General features: G+C 34.7%; 2 protein-coding genes across 2 annotated transcripts; both read right to left on the bottom strand.

Moving 5' to 3' along the window:
• Positions 1-472: 472 nt before the first annotated feature.
• Positions 473-4,426, bottom strand: ndufs7 (NADH:ubiquinone oxidoreductase core subunit S7). Its single transcript, XM_059537339.1, has 8 exons — positions 4,411-4,426; positions 3,727-3,778; positions 3,520-3,588; positions 3,299-3,416; positions 2,269-2,448; positions 1,914-1,960; positions 1,736-1,824; positions 473-714 (listed from the first exon to the last, which is right to left on the bottom strand). The coding sequence occupies exons 1-8, from the start codon at positions 4,424-4,426 to the stop codon at positions 617-619; spliced, it is 669 nt and encodes a 222-aa protein (XP_059393322.1). The 3' UTR covers positions 473-616.
• Positions 4,427-5,275: 849 nt separating this feature from the next.
• Positions 5,276-15,043, bottom strand: LOC132126557 (CTD small phosphatase-like protein 2). The gene is made up of 11 exons (XM_059537868.1): positions 14,782-15,043; positions 14,040-14,151; positions 13,834-13,947; positions 12,926-13,034; positions 12,717-12,834; positions 12,382-12,468; positions 11,545-11,607; positions 10,961-11,040; positions 9,759-9,885; positions 9,556-9,651; positions 5,276-5,386 (listed from the first exon to the last, which is right to left on the bottom strand). Exons 1-11 carry the CDS (start codon positions 14,875-14,877, stop codon positions 5,321-5,323), a joined length of 1,068 nt encoding a protein of 355 aa, XP_059393851.1. The 5' UTR covers positions 14,878-15,043; the 3' UTR covers positions 5,276-5,320.
• Between the last annotated feature and the right edge of the window lie 3,446 nt (positions 15,044-18,489).

Raw genomic sequence — 18,489 nt, 5'->3', positions numbered from 1 at the left:
AGAGCGCAGTGTATTATAGTTTTTGTTAATATCTTAAATTAGAGATGTTGATTTTAGTTAGCTTGTGCAATTTTGTTTTTGAAATTTGGATTAGTTTTCTTTTTTTAAATGACTACATAGGTATTATTTTTAAAGTTTGGTTTTTAGTGCATCATTAAACTGAACGAAAATGAGAAATGCTGCCTTAAACGGCAATAATAATAATAATAATGTTAACATTTTTATATTAAAACCAAATGTATTCATGCATTTATACATATTAGACTTTACTATACTTGCATTTTAATTTTAAATTGTTTAGACAATATTTTTTCATTTCTCTAACATAGTAAAAATAAAATGTATAGTTGACTAAAATTACTTGTATATGCATGTTTCATAAAAATGGGCTTCATTTACGTGAATGCACTAATGCACCCACCATGACAAAACACAAATATCTGCATCAAAAAAAGGTCAATGCACTCAGTAGTGAAGCAGAAAGTCTTTATTGTAGCTACAAAGAGGAGGAGCTTGAGCTCAAACCAGAGCAGCTCCTGAGAAATCAGCCTTCTGAGCACAACAAATGACCAGTATTAAATAAACATCCCCGAGCAGACTCACAAACACAACAACCTCACTTGCGATACCATATTTTCATTTTCTTTTCTCGCTTGATCTTCTTCTGTAACTGCAGCGTTCCATAAAGCAGAGCCTCTGCAGTTGGAGGACAACCTGGACGGACAGACAGACAGATGATCTTATTACACATATAAGAGACAATTCTCACTATAGTAGGGCTGGACAATAATATTAACACTTTTCTTTTAAATTGACAATATCGACATTTTATGAAAGCCAGTTTCTGCAACTAAAAAAAAAAAAGGTAATTGCAGCTTTTTATCTAACAATTCAGATTTTTTTCCCCTCACAATTGCATGTTTTTTCCCCTCAGAATTACAATATACAAGCTTGATATTGGCAGTTATAAAGATGGATGTTATAAGGTTAGAATTGAAAGTTTATATCTCACAACCCAGACTTTATAACTCACAAGCAAGAAGAATTGAGAGATGTAAACCCACAAAAAAAAAAGGTAAGAATTGTGAGATGAAAATCGAAATAACCTTTATTTTTTATTCAGTGAAGGGAACAGGCTTCCTTAATATTTACCACGATATAGCTTTCCAATGGAGATGGAAATGCTTTCCAAGTGTTTGTAAGACTTTGAGAATGAACATAATTTATGTTTTTATTTTTTCCTCTAAATTCTGTGTTTTCCTTAAAAAAAAAAAATTCTGGACACTGTTTTATTATTTAATACAAATATAGAATCAAAAATGGTGTCTAATTAAATGAATTACTAAGAGTGCGTCTTTTAAAATAACTTCTATTTTATTTTATAAAAAAAAAATAAATAAATCTAATTATTAATTATTTTAGAACTGCATTAAATAAAACATGCATGAATCTCAGTTTGTGAGATCGAACCGTGAGTTGAGTGAATCGTTCCATCCCTAAAACTAATAATACTTTGAGAAGCATACAGTTTATTATCATATTACATACACATTATTTTGGCGGTCTGTCGTAAAGTTGTTTGAGATTCTGTGCGTGTTTGACAGTAGTTGTCCTCAAATGATCGTGAAGTGACTATCATAGCAGCTCTTGAGATAAAGTTATCTTGTTCATGTCTCATATATTGAGACACAGATTCTGAAATGCACATCTTATAGCTTGATTAAACGAAACAAACCTGGGACGTAGATGTCCACTGGAACGATGCGGTCACAACCCCGCACCACTGAATAAGAGTAGTGATAGTAGCCACCGCCGTTAGCACAGCTACCAGGAAGAAACAAACAAGACAAAACATAATGAAAAATAATACAAATAAACTAGCTTGTCCTGATCAGTGTATTCGCTCTTCTCACCTTCCCATTGAAATGACGTATCTGGGCTCTGGCATCTGGTCATACACCTGCAATAAACAAGACATTCATGCAGAAAATGATTACCTGGAGCATAAACAGAAATATTAAAGGGATAGTTCTCTCTCTCACACACACACACACACAACCCTGATGTCGCTTCAAACATGTATGAGTTTGGTGCTTCTTGTGAACACAAAAGATGATATTTTAAAGAGTGTTGGTAACAAAGCAACCACTGAATGTGTTCAGCAGAAGAAAGAAAATCATACCGGTTTGGAACGATTTGAGGATGAGTAAATGATGACAAACATTTATATTATAGGGGAGTTTATTATTACTGATATGGTGTGATTACCTTACGCAGTGCAGGAGCCATTTTGTTCGTTAATGTCCCCGCGACTATCATGACATCAGCCTGTCTGGGACTGGCTCTGAACACGACACCGAACCGATCCATGTCATAACGAGGAGCCGCCATGTGCATCATCTCCACAGCACAACATGCCAGGCCAAAGGTCATGGGCCACAGGGAGCTCTGAAACACAAACATGATACATTTCTAACCTTCCCCCCATTTTTACAGGAACAACATTATACGCTACATTCCAGTTTTTTTAGGATCAGTTCATTTTTTTGCATTGCATTGATCCAAAGTGATTGTAATGACATAAGGTTACAGAAGATTTCTATTTAATTCTTAAAATAATGTCAAAAATGTTTTGTGGTTTCCACTAAAATATGAAGCAGCACAGCTTTTTTTAATGTGAATAATAATTATGCATGTTTCTTGAGCGGCAAATCAGCATATTAGACTGATTTCTGAAGATCATGTGACACTGAAGACTGAAGTAATGATGCTGGAAATACAGCTTTGCATCATAGGAATAAATTACACTTATTTATTAAATTATAATTATATTTAGCCATTTATTCAGCAAGGGTGCACTGCATTGATCCACACTGATGGTAAAGACATAACATTACAGAAGACTTCTATTTAGTTCTTAAAATAGTATCGTGGTTTCCACTATTATTTTAACATGAATGATAATTATGCATGTTTCTTGAGCAGCAAATCAGAATATCAGACTGATTTCTGAAGATCACGTGACACTGAAGACTGGAGGAATGATGCTGGAAATACAGCTTTGATCACAGGAATAAATTACACTTCAAAATAATTTCAAATACAAAAGAGTTATTTTAAATGATAATAATATTTAGCCATTTATTTTATTTGCACAAATGCAACCTTGGTGAGCAGAAGAGAGTTCTTTTTAAAAACATTGCGGGGAAAATAAATAATCTACCGACACCAGACTTGTGAATGAGTGTGTTTGATGTCTTTAAAGCACATTTTTGTAAACGTGTAAAGAGTTACGTACTCGGCGTGCCCAGTTAACCAGATCGTCCAGCTTGGTGATGATGTATTCACCCTTGCTGCTGACCGCTGAAGCTGGTTTTGGGGCCAGAGCTGTGCTTTTCTCTCTGAATGGGACCAGACTGGACAGAAGGGTACGCTCAGTTAATAATTACTACTCAATATGAAAGTTATTTTACAACATACAACCATAAAAAATAAAAATCAAAAACATCCCTTTCGCACCTTGAGGTGTTTTCATCCTTTTTCTCTATCAAAGGAATCTTCTTAAGAGCAGAAAACGATGAAATGGCCCTATGTTACAAACACAATATCAGGTAAAGACAAAATTTTACAAGATTAGCTATATATACACTAATAATTAATAATATTACAAATAAAAACAAATAATTAAATGAATTAATAAAATTCTTAAAACTAATTGAAATTTACCTTAGATTAAAGCAGCCAAGGGCGGGAAGACGGGGAACTGAAATAACACGTTATTAAGAGTTGTGTGTGTGTGAGTAATTATATATATATATATATACATATATATATATATATATATATATATATATACACACACACACACACACACACACACACACACACACACACACACATATATATATATAACACCATAAATCTCTGTGTAGTAGTGTTTTAATCTCAAAATATAAACAATGGCAAAAACTAATTTGCACATATCAGCGCAAAATAGAAACCATAACAAAACTTACAAACATTGCAATAATTACTATTCTTAAATCAATTTTTTTAAACTGCCATAAATAATCCGCTCAATTAATTCTTGAAGGGTTTATTAAGGCATTAGCTATACACTTTGTGACATTGATTTACAAAAATCACTGCTGAGTGGCTTTTTTGACTTTGAAAGGTATAAATAATAAACATATCTTTGCAGGACTTTATTCTGTAAATAACGCGAGTGTCATGTTGAGTAACAAGGTCAGCGAGCAAACTCCTTCACAACACGAAGGAATTCCTTCAACAACTGAAGAGGCGATGTAGTTTAGTTACATCTAATGCATTATATCTAAAAATAACGCAGTAATAGCAACACTGCGCATTACAAACATATTAAATCGCCTAGAATCAAGCTCGTTTACTCACCCATTAACGCCGCCATGTTTGCCTACCATCTACTTCCGGTGGCGCAGGCTCGTCATGTGTATAAAAGTCCATTGACAATAGCGCGCTCAAAAATATTTTAAACAAAACCCACAATACAAAATAAAACAGCTTTTGCATTTAAGTTATTTACATTACACAAGACATTTTTACAAAATAAAACAATTACACTTATTCGTCAGATTACACTAAAACGTCCATGCACTTAGCATCATTAAAAACCCTTATGATCAGTATAATTAATTGGTGACGAATAATTTATGGTCCACAAAAAATATTTTCGACTTTAATTTTATATATATATATTATAATCTTCGTAACTAAATTCTATAATTACTTACTTCTCATTTTATTGTATTTATTTTGAAGAGCTGAAAGCTGGTCCATATTAAACTAGTCTTTTCAAAGAACAATTTTAACATCAGTCTGAGTTCAGTAAATTACCGGCTCATCGATTTGAAAGTAATTATGGCTGCTATATCGTAATCATTGCTGAGATTGTGGGTTTGAGAACAGATATGTTGCCAAAATGTGCAAAAGCTGTCATTAGTGTCACAAGTTTTTCAGAAACACACTTTTTTTTCTTACTTTATTGGGAACTGAAAATGGCCTGAGCATTCTTTAAAAATTCGAGTACAATACATATTGAAATTATTACAGATTAAAGATTAAAATATCAATAAATTAAAAAGGTAAGACTCCAGCCCTATTCTTCAAGAAGGGTCAGAACACCAGCTGACCAGATGATTACAGGTCAACTGTTATGACCGTTCTCTATCATATAAGCACTATTATCATACTACACATTTAGCCTTGTATGCAGTATGGATTATGGGAACTTCACTGGCATTTACAAGCATGGCTTTACATTTATTTACATTTAATACAGGGATTAGTCTTCAGAGAGCAGCCTGTGGAAGTGATCGGTCCTCTTCTTTAAAACACTTCTGATGTCATCCTAGAAACACACAAAACAAGTTAACAATTACAAAAAATTACTACTTGTAATTTAAAGTGCCCCTTTTATGGATTTTTTAAAATGATCTTTCATGCAGTGTAACAGCTCTAAGTGAATGAAAACATCCTGCAAAGTTTTAAATCTGAAAGTTCACCATGTATAAAGTTATTGTCTCTCAAAAGAAATTCGACATGAAACTGTTTCATGTTGACGTCAATTTTATTTGGATACTTTTAGCAACTTTTGATAAGTGATTTCAAACAATAAAAGGCACATATTTTCCATCTTTAAATTTCACAAATATAGGGAAGCAAATTTGCCTATCAGTACCCATATCACATGAATTAAGTTATTGCTATTTGCAATAATTCAATTTGATTAAAATAGTTGATCAGTTAGTACACTTAAAAAAAAAATTCTAGAAAAATGAAAAGGGTATAATTTTCCAGGACATTATCTGTCAAAGAACTGTTTAGAATGTGTGGTTTTAATAGTTTATAGCTAATAAAAACTTCCATAACTAAATAATTCAATGTGTTTAAAATAAGTTATTTCTATTTTATTATTATTTATGAATTATCATCATTTTAGGAACGAATCTAAATTAACATAAAATACATATTTTGCTGACATTTGATGTAGTGAATGTCGTGTCATGATTATGTAATGACAATCGCACAAGGACATCACAACATCATTTAGCAACAAAACGACCTTCCTTTAGCAACTTCCCCTAGAAAATAAAAACACAAATTCATTCTTTGCCACTAGGTGCTGCTTTTGAAGCAGGTAAAAATCGCTGCTTCCCCACAAACACTGCTTTATTATGGAATTAAATTTGTTTCAATAATAATGAACGAAACTTTATAAAACTGAACGCAACTTTTTCAGAAACTATGAAAAATATGCCATTACAAAAGAAAAACACAATGAAAATGAAAAAAAAAAATGCACTCAGTCGCTCAAATTTAACATGCTCTTCAAATATGCTTCATTCTTTGTTAATGTTTTTCAAAGATTCGTTTTCACTAATCGTGGATTTTAAATTCATCGCCTGAGATTTCGCTTACGTTTTGCAGTTTTTCGTTTGGTGTTTTGACACAAACCTCTCGTGGGGGCGGGGTTAACATTGATCTTCTCTGATTGGATAGTGAGCTTTTGATGGACAGGTGCTCTCTGACCGGGAAGTACAGACTACAGACGCCACTGAGTGGCGCGCATATTGGAAAGCTCTCGCGGTGATTAAATCTGGTTTCACTCAGACAAAGTGAAAGACATTTATTTTAAGCTCATACACAGGTTCTACTGTCGCTGTTGGACAGTGTTTTCTCTACTTCCTGTTGGCCTTCTGTAGCTAATTGTAGCTCCGTGTAGCTGTTTTTATTTTATTTTTCTCTAGAATCTTTATCTTACTATCACTCTCAGTTTTTTAAAGTGATAAAATATAACTTAATTCACACCATATTTCTGATATTATTGATCAATCTTATCAGATTAATTTTGATCGTTCACTTTTATTTTATATCCGTGAGTGCAGTACACCTGCATTGCATTAGCACTCGTTAGCTTGTCATTAGCGTTTTCATTCGAACCTATCGCTGTTTTCTTTTCTCCTCTCTCTCGCTCCAGTTTTTCACAAGTTCATCAAACAACCGCAGTAAGAATATTTCATCAAGCACGGTGAGTAATGGCTTTTCCTGCTATTGTTATTTATATCGTTTCTAGCATTTGTAAAACTGCATTTTTCCATCTCAAAAATATATCTAAATTACGGCCTATGCTCTCAATGTCAAATGCAGAAATGTTAATCCATGCATTTATGACCTCAAGGTTAGATTATTGTAATGCTTTATTGGGTGGTTGTTCTGCACGCTTAGTAAACAAACTACAGCTAGTCCAAAATGCATCAGCAAGAGTTCTTACTAGAACCAGTACGTATCCAGACCAGATGGTGGATCAGCACCTAGAAAGGACCTCTACTGCCCTGAAAGACAGCGGAGACCAGGACAACTAGAGCCCCAGATACAGATCCCCTGTAAAGACCTTGTCTCAGATGACCACCAGGACAAGACCACAGGAAACAGATGATTCTTCTGCACAATCTGACTTTGCTGCAGCCTGGAATTGAACTACTGGTTTCGTCTGGTCAGAGGAGAACTGGCCCCCAACTAAGCCTGGTTTCTCCCAAGGTTTTTTCTCCATTCTGTCACCGATGGAGTTTTGGTTCCTTGCCGCTGTGGCCTCTGGCTTGCTTAGTTGGGGTCATTTCATCTACAGTAATATCATTGACTTGATTGCAAATAAATGCACAGACACTATTTAAACTAAACAGAGATGACATCACTGAATTCAACGATGAACTGCCTTTAACTATCATTTTGCATTATTTACACACTGTTTTCCTAATGAATGTTGTTCAGTTGCTTTGACGCAATGTATTTTGTTTAAAGCGCTATATAAATAAAGGTGACTTGACTTAAAGAAGTTTATACAAAGATTTAAATCTGACATTGATCTTACATGCTCTTTTTGTTCGAGTTCTGAAAAAACTGTACACTTATTTCGGTCATGTCACTACACTCAGAAACTTTGGGATGATATTGGTGTATTTGTCAAGTGTAAGATTTTGCCAGGCTTCTCAGTACATATGAAAAACATTATATTTGGGTATTATGACTCTGACCCCACAAACGAAAATAAGTTATGTTATTAATTTAAAAAAAATCCTAAACATATTTCACATTCACAAATTCTCCAACTGTAAACCTGTCTTCTCTGTTTTCCTAAAAGAAATGGAAAACTATTTGAATGTAATCTCAGTGTCTAATAAGAAAGCTATACGTTTGATTTGCTCTGCCTATGATCTCCTTGTTTAATTTTGTTGATTTTGGCCCTATTTTTATTTTTTCTGTGGTGGACATTATGTGATGTATGCTTATACCTTTGTATGATTTTGTTCTCTGCATTAATAAAAATAGAAAAAAAAAAAAGCTCTCGCAGTGATTTGTATGCAATACGTCGTGCCTTGTGTTACTAAATATATAAATAATATTTGACCTTCGATCGTCTCAGTAAAGATGAGCTTTCAGGAGACAGAGACACAGAGCGGCGTCATCTTCCTCCTCCGCTTGTCCTTCAGGCAGCTTGAAGTAAGCTTGTGTTACTGAAGTAACCAATAACATCCATACAAGTTTTTCATGTTACAGTGTGCAACAGTTTGTTGCGGGTTATTATTGTCATTCAGTAACACGAGCTTAATTCAGGCTGCCTTGAAGGACAAGAGCTTATCTTTACAGACTGAGACCTAGACCTAACTAGATCACTGTTAACCCCGCCCCCACGAGAGGTTTGTGTCAAAACACCAAACGAAAAACTGTGAAACGTAAGCGAAATCTCAGGCAATGAATTCAGAATCCACGATTAGTGAAAACGAATCTTTGAAAAACATTAACAAAGAATGAAGCATATTTGAAGAGCATGTTAAATTTGTGCAACGGAGTCAATTTTTTCATTTTCATTGTGTTCTTCTTTTGTAATGGCATATTTTTGATAGTTTCTGAAAAAGTTACGTTCAGTTTTACAAAGTTTCGTTCATTAATATTGAAACGAATGTAATTTCATACTTTATCAGGCTTTACAGGCATGATGAAATAAAATTTAAAAAAAGACCAACTGGACCAATCATAGATTAGCATCATGCAAAGGAGATGTTTAGAAAAATTCATTTACTGAGCGAATCGTCTGGGAGTCGTTGAGCAAGTAAGGTAAAAAGTAAATGCATATTTTAAGACAAGTGTTTTTTGACCTTGCATGCATGTCAACCTGTTGTTAAGAGTCTCCCAAAACCAAAATATGAATCTTTCATTACCCATAATGAGGGCACTTTAATAATACTCCTACACAGTTTTAAGTACTGGTTTTAATTAAAAACTTTTTTCTCTATATATACACGGGTCATTTTCCCATATTTAACTCCTAAATCATTATTTATTGTTTAGGAACGATATTATCTAGCCTTTTTTCTGTACTCTCTACTTTACTAGTTATATTATTTGTTTCAATAAATTGCCTTTTTGAGCAGAGTAGGAAAACTTACTACTACTAGTATGTTTTGTGTTATATAATCATTTTAAATACTTGCATAGAAGTTAATGGCTAAAAATACTCACCGCATGCACTAGTTTCTCCATGTACGGAATGAGCTTTTGCAGCTCACGGTCCTCTTGATTTCCAATCCAGCTTTTTATGGGAATCATATTCATCAGCTAGAAAGAACAAACACAGATTCAATAAGAATATGGCACTGATATACTGCTTAGATTTGATGTTTAACGTACACATTTCCATAGAAAAGGTAAAGACATGTATATACGTGGTATGGGAAGGTGTGTGGGGCGTTGTCCAGGATGACAGTCTTCGACAGGTCTCGCTCCAGGATGGTCAAGTCTTTAATGTAGTGTCCAAGCACACAGGCACAATCGTCCTGATACAAACGATGCCTTAAAAACAAAAAGCCACATAATTACACATTCATACTTTTGTCAAAGCAAAGTTTGTGACCTGTAAACACCACCACCACAACAAACTAGTTGAACCAGTGAGCTCAGGACCGGTTGAGCACCAAATTCATCAGTTGGCTCTCCTTACTCTTGGCTCATGTTGGATTTCGGGTTGACAAGTCCCAATTTTTCCCCACGCAATTAAATTACTTTTAATCTGTTGCCGCAGGCAGATTTTTCTCTCTGGGTTAAATTTCTGAAATATTACATTAATTACATTTCACTGAAATGCTGCAATGAAATATTTTGCATTCTATCAATGATAAAAATGTGATTAAATGTTAAGTTTTGAGAATGAGGGCTACTGGTAGAAAGCCTTTGTAGAGTTCATTTGCAAAAACATTACTCCGTTTTTAATAATTTCTTAAAAATCATGTTTTTTTTATTGTGCATTCCAATTAATCTCAAACTGCAGTTGGGTTATTTTATTTAGGTAAAAAAAAAAAACCAACACAATAAAAACAATGATAAACATGGTTAAAAAAAAAAAAAAAAGTATGTCCTATCAAAATAAATAAATAAAAAGTGCAGCACATCAAATATTCATCTTTGTTTTATATTCACAACGTTTACCTCGAAATGTTTGGTCATGGCTTGTTATTTATCTGGTTTTGCAAATAAACTCTTCATATTTAAAATATGTATTTAAGGCATGGAAGTGACATTAAGTTTTGATATTTTTGACTGGCAAGAGGTAGTTTTGTCACTCAGACCTGGCAACCCTGGCTGTATGGAGGAGTTTCGAATTGTAAGCATACATTTTCCAGCTAAATGATTAATTCTATATAAAAGTTTTTTAAAATAGTTTTTATTTTAACTTTCAATCTTAGTTAACTACAACATTTGTGAAAGATGTGTGAAGCATTTGATCAGATGATGTAATGTAGTCAGTTGGACTATCGTTTGTCTCTCGGGTCAATGAAAATGTGAGCGTTATGAGGCAGGTTTGCTGATGCCCAGCTGAGAAGCATATTCCAGACAATGTAGGTTATATGAGAATCAACATGTCTCTCACCTAAAGAGCTTTTTATTAGGGTCCAATATATCTACAATCTTCTCTGCGTATTCCTTTTTTGCAGAGGTGTAAACAAACATCTGTAACAGGAAAAAAAAACTGAATGGTTATATCAATACATCAATTCACTGGCAACATCTAAAGCTTGTTCACACCCACACAAATATTCAGCACAAAATTTGATCAGGTTCTTGCATACCATTTTGTCCATTCAGACTCAAAAAAAAAAAAAACAGTAGACGGCCCAAATCAAAATGTAAAAGTACATTTTCTAATGACAGGTGGCACTTAAGGAGAAGTAGAAACACTTTTCTGACACCCAATTGTCATGGAGAAGATATTAGGTCACATTTATATTATCTTCCAAACAGCCATTCAGAGTTCTGTATTTGATGTTGTGTTTATTAAATAACTCCATTTTATGTTTTATATAACAAAAGCAGCTCTAGGCATGTAACCTAAAGCACAAATCGTATATGTTGCATTGATGGCATGCAAACGTCCTATCAAAATCAAATAAATAAATAAAAGTGCAGCGCATCAAATATTCATCTTTGTTTTAGTGTAATATTCACAACGTTTACCTCGAAATGTTTGGTCATGGCTTGTAGAAACTCTTTGACATATGGTCTGAGGACCACGTAAACCTGTGAAAAGATGTCTGATGAATCACAAGAGCAACACAATTGCAAGATTTTCCATGACAGCTGCAGGATGTGAACCGCTATTCCAATAAAATCATGCATGAGAAACTTAAAGGTATAGTTCATACAAAATGAAAATTTGCTCAGTTTATTAACCCTCGGGCTAATAATCCAAGATGTAGAGGAGTTGGTTTCTTCATAGGAACTGATTTAGAGAAATTCACTTGATCGCCAGTAGATCCTCTGCAGTGAATGGGTGCTATCAGAATGAGAGTCTAAACAGCTGATAAAAACATCACAATCCACACCACTCCAGTCCAAACTGTTGCTTCTGGCTATAAAATACGAGTACTCTATCCATAACTTCCCCCAGTGAAAGGTTTCGTCTGAATTATTCACTGTATACAAGTCTAACAGTCAAAACTAATTCTGATGTGGAAGAACAACAGGGGATAATGAAATCATATTTTGGAAAGAAGTGATGATATTAAGTTAAAACATCTTAATGATGGATTTGTTTCTTACAAACACACAGCTTTTGTCTTCTCCAGATGTTAACTGATAGACTGGAGTGCTGTGGATTATTGTGATGTTTTTATCAGCTGTTTAGACTCTCATTCTGACGGCACCCATTCACTGCAGAGCATCCATTGATGAGCAAGTGAAGCAATGCTACATTTCTCCAAATCTGATGAAGAAACAAACTTGGATGTCCTGAAGGTGAGCAAATCTTTTCAGCATGATTAATTTTGAACGTTAACTAATAGTTTTACCTACCTTGTACTTGTGATCTTGAAAGTGGGTGTTGAAGGTGTATTCTGCATCATGAATCACATTGAGAGAACTGAACACGAGGGTTTCATCCTAGAATCATACAAAAATAAAATACAAAGAATCACAAACCAGTCGCCTCAAAAACCTCAATCCAATCAATGCAAACAGTGATCCACTAGTGAACTTCATTGTCATGATTGTTAAAGCGTCTCTCAGTGGGGGAGCATTAACAGACCCTGACCTTAATCTCCAGTCACCAAAAAAATGCAAATTCAATCAGTTCAATGACATTCTCACCAAAATGCTGAAATGAGCAGGATATTAGGAAGATAACTTACCAAATCGAGCACCAGGGTAGCAGCAGGGGTGCTCCTCGTCTTTGGGGGAATGTCCCGCACAGCTGAGACCAGCCTGGACTGTTGTGAACGATTTGGAATGTTCTTAATAAACGTAAAACTGAAGAGGGGGAAAAAAAAAAAAACATTTCAAATGAATCCTAAATCGGTCTGAAGAGCACAGAATGAAATCCTTTGTAGAAGAGACTCACGGGCTGAACACTTCTTCATTCTCTTCGTCCTCTGAAAGAGGGCTGGCAGCACTGTAACCGAACACACAGTGTTCAGGGCTGAACATGGGACTCGTGTTTGCCTGCTCTCCTGTTAAAAAAAACACAACAAGCCATAACCAGATCAGAGCATGTTGCTAATACATTACTAGCAAATCCTATCAAGTAGAAGCAAAACGATGATTGAAATAAAACAGGTGGCTGGTTTATAAAAGTTATCAGCCCCTCAAAGGAACTCTGTTTGGAAGTCTGATCCAGGAATTATATAAATCAGATTATCTAGAAAAAATACAGCACACAGATTCAGAACAGTCTAGAGGACTGTGCCAAATTCAATTAAAAAACCTTAGAGTACAGACAAAATGTTTCATAATAAAGGTCACACACTTCAAATAGATTTGCACTGTAGGGAAGAGCAGAGAAATGTAACATTTAAGCCATATACAAGCGATTCTTTAAGTTTAGGGTTATGCAAATCTGGTTTACATAGTAGTAAGTGTCACTTTTAAAGCATTTAAAATATCTGTAGTGTGGGAACACGTTGTGTTTTATTTTTATTTAACTGCCAGGGATATTATGGCTAACAAACTGACACCATAAGTATAATATATATATAATATATATATAAACCTAAAAACTAATAAAAATAACTGCATTGTAAGTTTAACTGTATGAGCCTCAATTTATCTATAAATGTAACTGACACATCTATATGTACATATCCCCAAAATAAAAGGAACAAATTAGTGCAGCATGGCCATGATTTAAATGAAATTATAATTTTTTTCTTGTATGTGCCATGTACTGGACTACATGCTAATAATTACTAATATTCTGGCAAAAACTTTCAACTTTTTCATAAATGATGAGAATTGTTTAAATGCACTGACGGTCTCGTGGGGGTGTGAGAAAGTGCACTGAAGGTGAGTAGAGGCTTCGAGCAGCAGGATTCAATGACGAATGCCTTTCCCGGAGGAGACGGACTGGGGTCTTGAAATCTGACTCTAAAAATAAAAAGGTGAGCATGGGATTTTTTTGGATATCGTATCATCATTAGTAGACTCTTAAATAACATTCATCAAATTCAGTGATATACCTTTATTGTCCACAGCTGATAAAGCTTTTCTCCTCCTTCGTGGACGTTTGGCTACTGTTGGGACATCATCAGGGTCCGGATTCGAGTGGTCCTGAACATCTTTAACTTCATCCTAAAGGGTGAACAAACCAGGCAGTTAATAAACCTGCCATTAAGAAATTTATTTTTGACATTAAAATGTGCAATTAAAAATATCTTGTAAAGAATATAATTTATCAATATACTTTGCGTTTCAAACATCAGTGACTACAAGATCCATGTGCTCCTTCAGCGACAATACACAGAGCAGCTGATTGGCTGAGATAGAACTTCTCAAACGCCATTGAAAAATACTAAAGTCTTATTGGCTACTCTGAGAATTCGCTCCGCCCATAAACAGTTGAGAGCACTGCGACACTCACCAGAAATTAGTATTATTTATATTATTTACAATCATTTTTTTAAATGTTGATTTATGATTTAAAAAAAATAAATAAAAAATATGTAGTAACGTTGTTTAATTCCGCTCACTGGATCTCTTGCTTTAAATCGGTTAGCATCATGCTAACCAGGCCTGTGCAGATCATTCACAATACGGAATCACACGCTCAATTATATCACAAACACACACACACACACACACACACACACACACACACACACACACACACACACACACACACACACACACACACACACACACACACACACACACACACACAGTTTGCTTTTCATATGTCGTCTTCGAGACAGAAAGACTGACCTGGTTCTCCGGTACTGGTGTCTCCGGAGCGGCTCGACGGCGGCGGCACGGTGTCGTTGGGTTTTCGTTTAAAATATTTCTCGAGCGAAGTCTCATTTTGCTGGAGCCCCGATTAAAACACGTCTTCAATGGAAATATGGACTTTAAACTCTCAGGAATACTGTTCAAACGTCGCGTTTCTCTCTATGAATACGATCCATTAGATCAGTCTTGTTGTTTCCAGACGGACTGACCTCAGTTTAAACCGATGAATCAAACGCAATCGAGCGTTAGCCAATCAGAACACACGCTCGACATGGTGGGCGGAACTTCAAAAAATGGCGCAACCTGATGCAGAAGTCACATTGTTTACAGGCAAAACATCGTTTACAAGTAGCAACACGTCATTTATTAATGTAAAATTAGGGCGACAAACAATCGATGTATTAATTGTAACGATGTTCTAATTGTACGATATTCAAATTTTAGTGAAATGTTTTAATAGGCTAAAACAAGGGTCAATGCTTGTTTTCTGACAGCCCTGAGAAATGTCCAGAAACTGGACCTATTTTCCCTCTTTACAACACAACTTTTCAATTGGAAGCCGTCATAATTACCACATTAAATGCTCAACTTTCTTAATAGAATTTGGAATATAGGCTATGTATGACTTAATTTTTCAGTGAACAATCCTAGATAACAATTTTGACCTAATTCAATAACTTTAACCAAAAATAATATTCAAATAAAAAAAAAAAACAGTCTTCGTTGCCAAACAGTCAATCATAAATATATTTCAAATATATGCTCATTTACATACATCAAGTGATTTGTTAAATGATTTCATAAAGTTTACAATTATGACCCAAAAAAAAAGTTCTGTGGGGTGTTAGATTTAATAAAAATAAAAACACTTTCTGAACAAAAAAACACTATGTACCGTGGGAAAGTACGTTTACTACAATATACAGGGTTTTACTAAAATCTTAAGCTGAAATGAATCAAGAACCTCTTAGATTTTGTCAGAATTACACTTTATTGTATTCAATGTCTGTTTACAGCTGAAGATCTTCATTTTTGAAAAATCAAACATTGAAAAATCTGATGCTTGACAATTATAAAATGTAAACGAACGTCAATAGTACATTTTGCAAACTTTGAACCAACAAAATCATCAACATTTACTTTTTTTGTTTTTTGTTTTAAACAACGCAATAACGTACTGAATGCAATAGAAAACATACACACCCAAACTGGAGATCCAGAATTACCTTTACATTACAACATATGAAAAAAATGCAAATAACTTTGGTAAAAAAAAAAAAAGAAAAGAAAAAGAGAAAAATTCAAGTCCATCTACTAGACCTACATTTGTTTTTGAACGTGTCGATGTGTTTTTGTGTCATTATCTGTTTTATCAGCATTCACACTGAGAGAGGTACAGTTGTGGTGTGATTTCACAAAATATAGATTATAGAGTATTTTCAATCTATAACAGCACTTATATGTCATTCTTTGAATCTCATATCCATCCCCCAGTTACATATAGATATATTTCTTTTCAAAATAAAGTTAATTATCCACACAAACAGAGATTAGATTAAATAGGTTAGGATTGTCTTTGTCCTTCACCCCTAATAGAAATGGTCAAAGTGGGTGACACTACGCAATTCATACATTTTAAAAAGTGGAATTGGTGCACAGTGATACACAAATCACCGTAACCAAAACCTGATCTCTCCTAAGAGCAATTTCAGATTCAACCTAAGCAAGCCAAAACTCAAAAGCACTCACAAAAGAAAGTGATATTTTAAAAAAAAATTATATATACTTGCCATTAATAATCCTTGAGTCAATGTGGAAACATTTAGGATTGGCATTATAAAAGGTTAAAATGTTACATGCACTGTGACCGCAGTACTAAATCTGTGTAAATAGAGGTAGAAGTGTATTTCCTGAGAAGACCACAAATGCCTTATAACCTAAAACCTAAACTTCACAGCGGTCTAAGAAATGGAAAAGTGAATGACTTGATTTTTAGTGTAACGTTAAGATCTGCACAGACAAAAGCAAACAAAGAATTATCAAAGAATAAGGCATCCTGCAATAACAGCGAAAGGTTTATTGTACAGCAATTTGGTTGTCCTTGCAATAAAGTGGAGTACATTAGCATGCTATTTTCAAATTTGCATATGTTAAGGCATACAGCGGAGTAAAAACAGACCAGGATACCAACAGCTTGAAAAGGGTGTTATGTGTATCTGTCTTACTCTTTGTGGTAACAGTATCGTTTCCTAGTAAAACAAAAGAAAACACACTAGTGAAAGGTCAGTACAATAAAGATCTACTGTTGTACATAAATGTGTCACTTAGAAATTAAGGGATTTGATTGTAAAAGGAGGGCTTGCAGATGAAACCGATATGCATTGAAGAAAAACGTGTCGTTTTTACAGTTTCAAGCAAAAAGGGTCTGGATGTGACGGCTAATACATTAAAAAGTCAAAGAAAGAAAGTAGATATATATATGTCCTGTTCTTCCTCACAGCTGGTAGATCCATGTGAAAAGTGATTAATTTGAAAAGCTTGCAAACAGATATTTGCTGATAAATGAGTTTTTGAGGTAGAGATTGTGGCAGTTATGACTCTGAAGTGTGTTAAAATGAGGTTTCATTTTCTAAACAGGAAAAAACTACAATATTGTACAATACAGACAGAAACGGAAAGACTTTCTAGACTGTTTTCTGTACAGCAATTGAATAGTAAAGAGTTAATGCATTAACAGTTTGACGGTTGAGGATCTCGGCTGCGACAGCAAAGGCTGCAAGCTCGATCACTAATGAGGGATCGAGACATTTAACTTCAAGTCACTCTCAAGTTGTACCTGCAAGACCAAAATAAGGCTTTCAGTTTAAAGAAACCCTATTTCCATAAAGCCTGGAGCATCTCTCGCTTATTAAAATAATGATTCGACTTCTTATGAGCGAATAAGACAGTAGTTGAACATTTCACCTTCCGATACCTAACAAGTGTGTATTTTCACCTTGCATACAGTGCAATGCTAGAAGAGCTTGACATAATTCATAAACTGTAGCTACATGCTGATAAAAGACTGACCAGGAAGAGTCGATGAGACGATTTAAAACAACCTTGAAGGGGTTGATCTGTTGAACACAGGAAGCCACATCCTTCAAATCCCTTCAGAGGACATTTTTTCCCCCTAATTTTTCTCAAAGACACTTTTCGAAACATGCCACTGCAATGAGGATTTCCTCTGATTTGTGCTGTACATAACCAGAAACGGCTGCGTCGCTGGACCCCTCAAAACTGCATTCGATTAAGCTGAAACGCCAAACTAAAGATCTCCAGTTAGTGTAGTATTCAAACGCAAGATGATTTGTTTGTTCAGATCTTAAAATCAACCTATTACACGGTCATGCTTGGAGTCAAACTGTAATTATTTTCAGCCAAACTGCTGATCTGAGAGACGTTCGGACTCATGGAGAACGTGATCTCCAGAGTCTGCCAGCAGTCATGAAGATGCAAAGGTTATGAACACGTCTACAAATGCATGCGTGAATCAGCTCCTTAAAGAGACCGCTCACCCAAAAATGAACATTCTGTCTAAACTTGTATTCATTTCTTCTGTTGGAAACAAAAGATGATGTTGATGTGATATATAAGAGCTTCTGATATAAAGCTCCGAGTTAGAAAACCAAAAGGAAAGAAATA

Source organism: Carassius carassius, chromosome 44 (assembly GCF_963082965.1).
Source record: "Carassius carassius chromosome 44, fCarCar2.1, whole genome shotgun sequence".
Classification (NCBI taxonomy): domain Eukaryota; kingdom Metazoa; phylum Chordata; class Actinopteri; order Cypriniformes; family Cyprinidae; genus Carassius; species Carassius carassius.
This window is presented reverse-complemented; position numbering and strand designations above follow the sequence as displayed.

What these genes read in the sequence shown, in the direction of transcription:
- ndufs7 (XM_059537339.1), bottom strand. An exon ending in CTTGGCTGCTTTAATCTAAG is followed by an intron (nt 3,589 to 3,726) that starts GTAAATTTCAAT and finishes TTTGTAACATAG; the next exon opens with GGCCATTTCATCGTTTTCTG. An exon ending in AAGGATGAAAACACCTCAAG is followed by an intron (nt 3,417 to 3,519) that starts GTGCGAAAGGGA and finishes CCTTCTGTCCAG; the next exon opens with TCTGGTCCCATTCAGAGAGA.
- LOC132126557 (XM_059537868.1), bottom strand. Translation starts at nt 14,877, where the DNA reads ATGAGACTTCGCTCGAGAAATATTTTAAACGAAAACCCAACGACACCG. An exon ending in CTACCCTGGTGCTCGATTTG is followed by an intron (nt 12,469 to 12,716) that starts GTAAGTTATCTT and finishes GTATGATTCTAG; the next exon opens with GATGAAACCCTCGTGTTCAG. An exon ending in CCTAATAAAAAGCTCTTTAG is followed by an intron (nt 9,886 to 10,960) that starts GTGAGAGACATG and finishes TTTGTTTTTAAG; the next exon opens with GCATCGTTTGTATCAGGACG.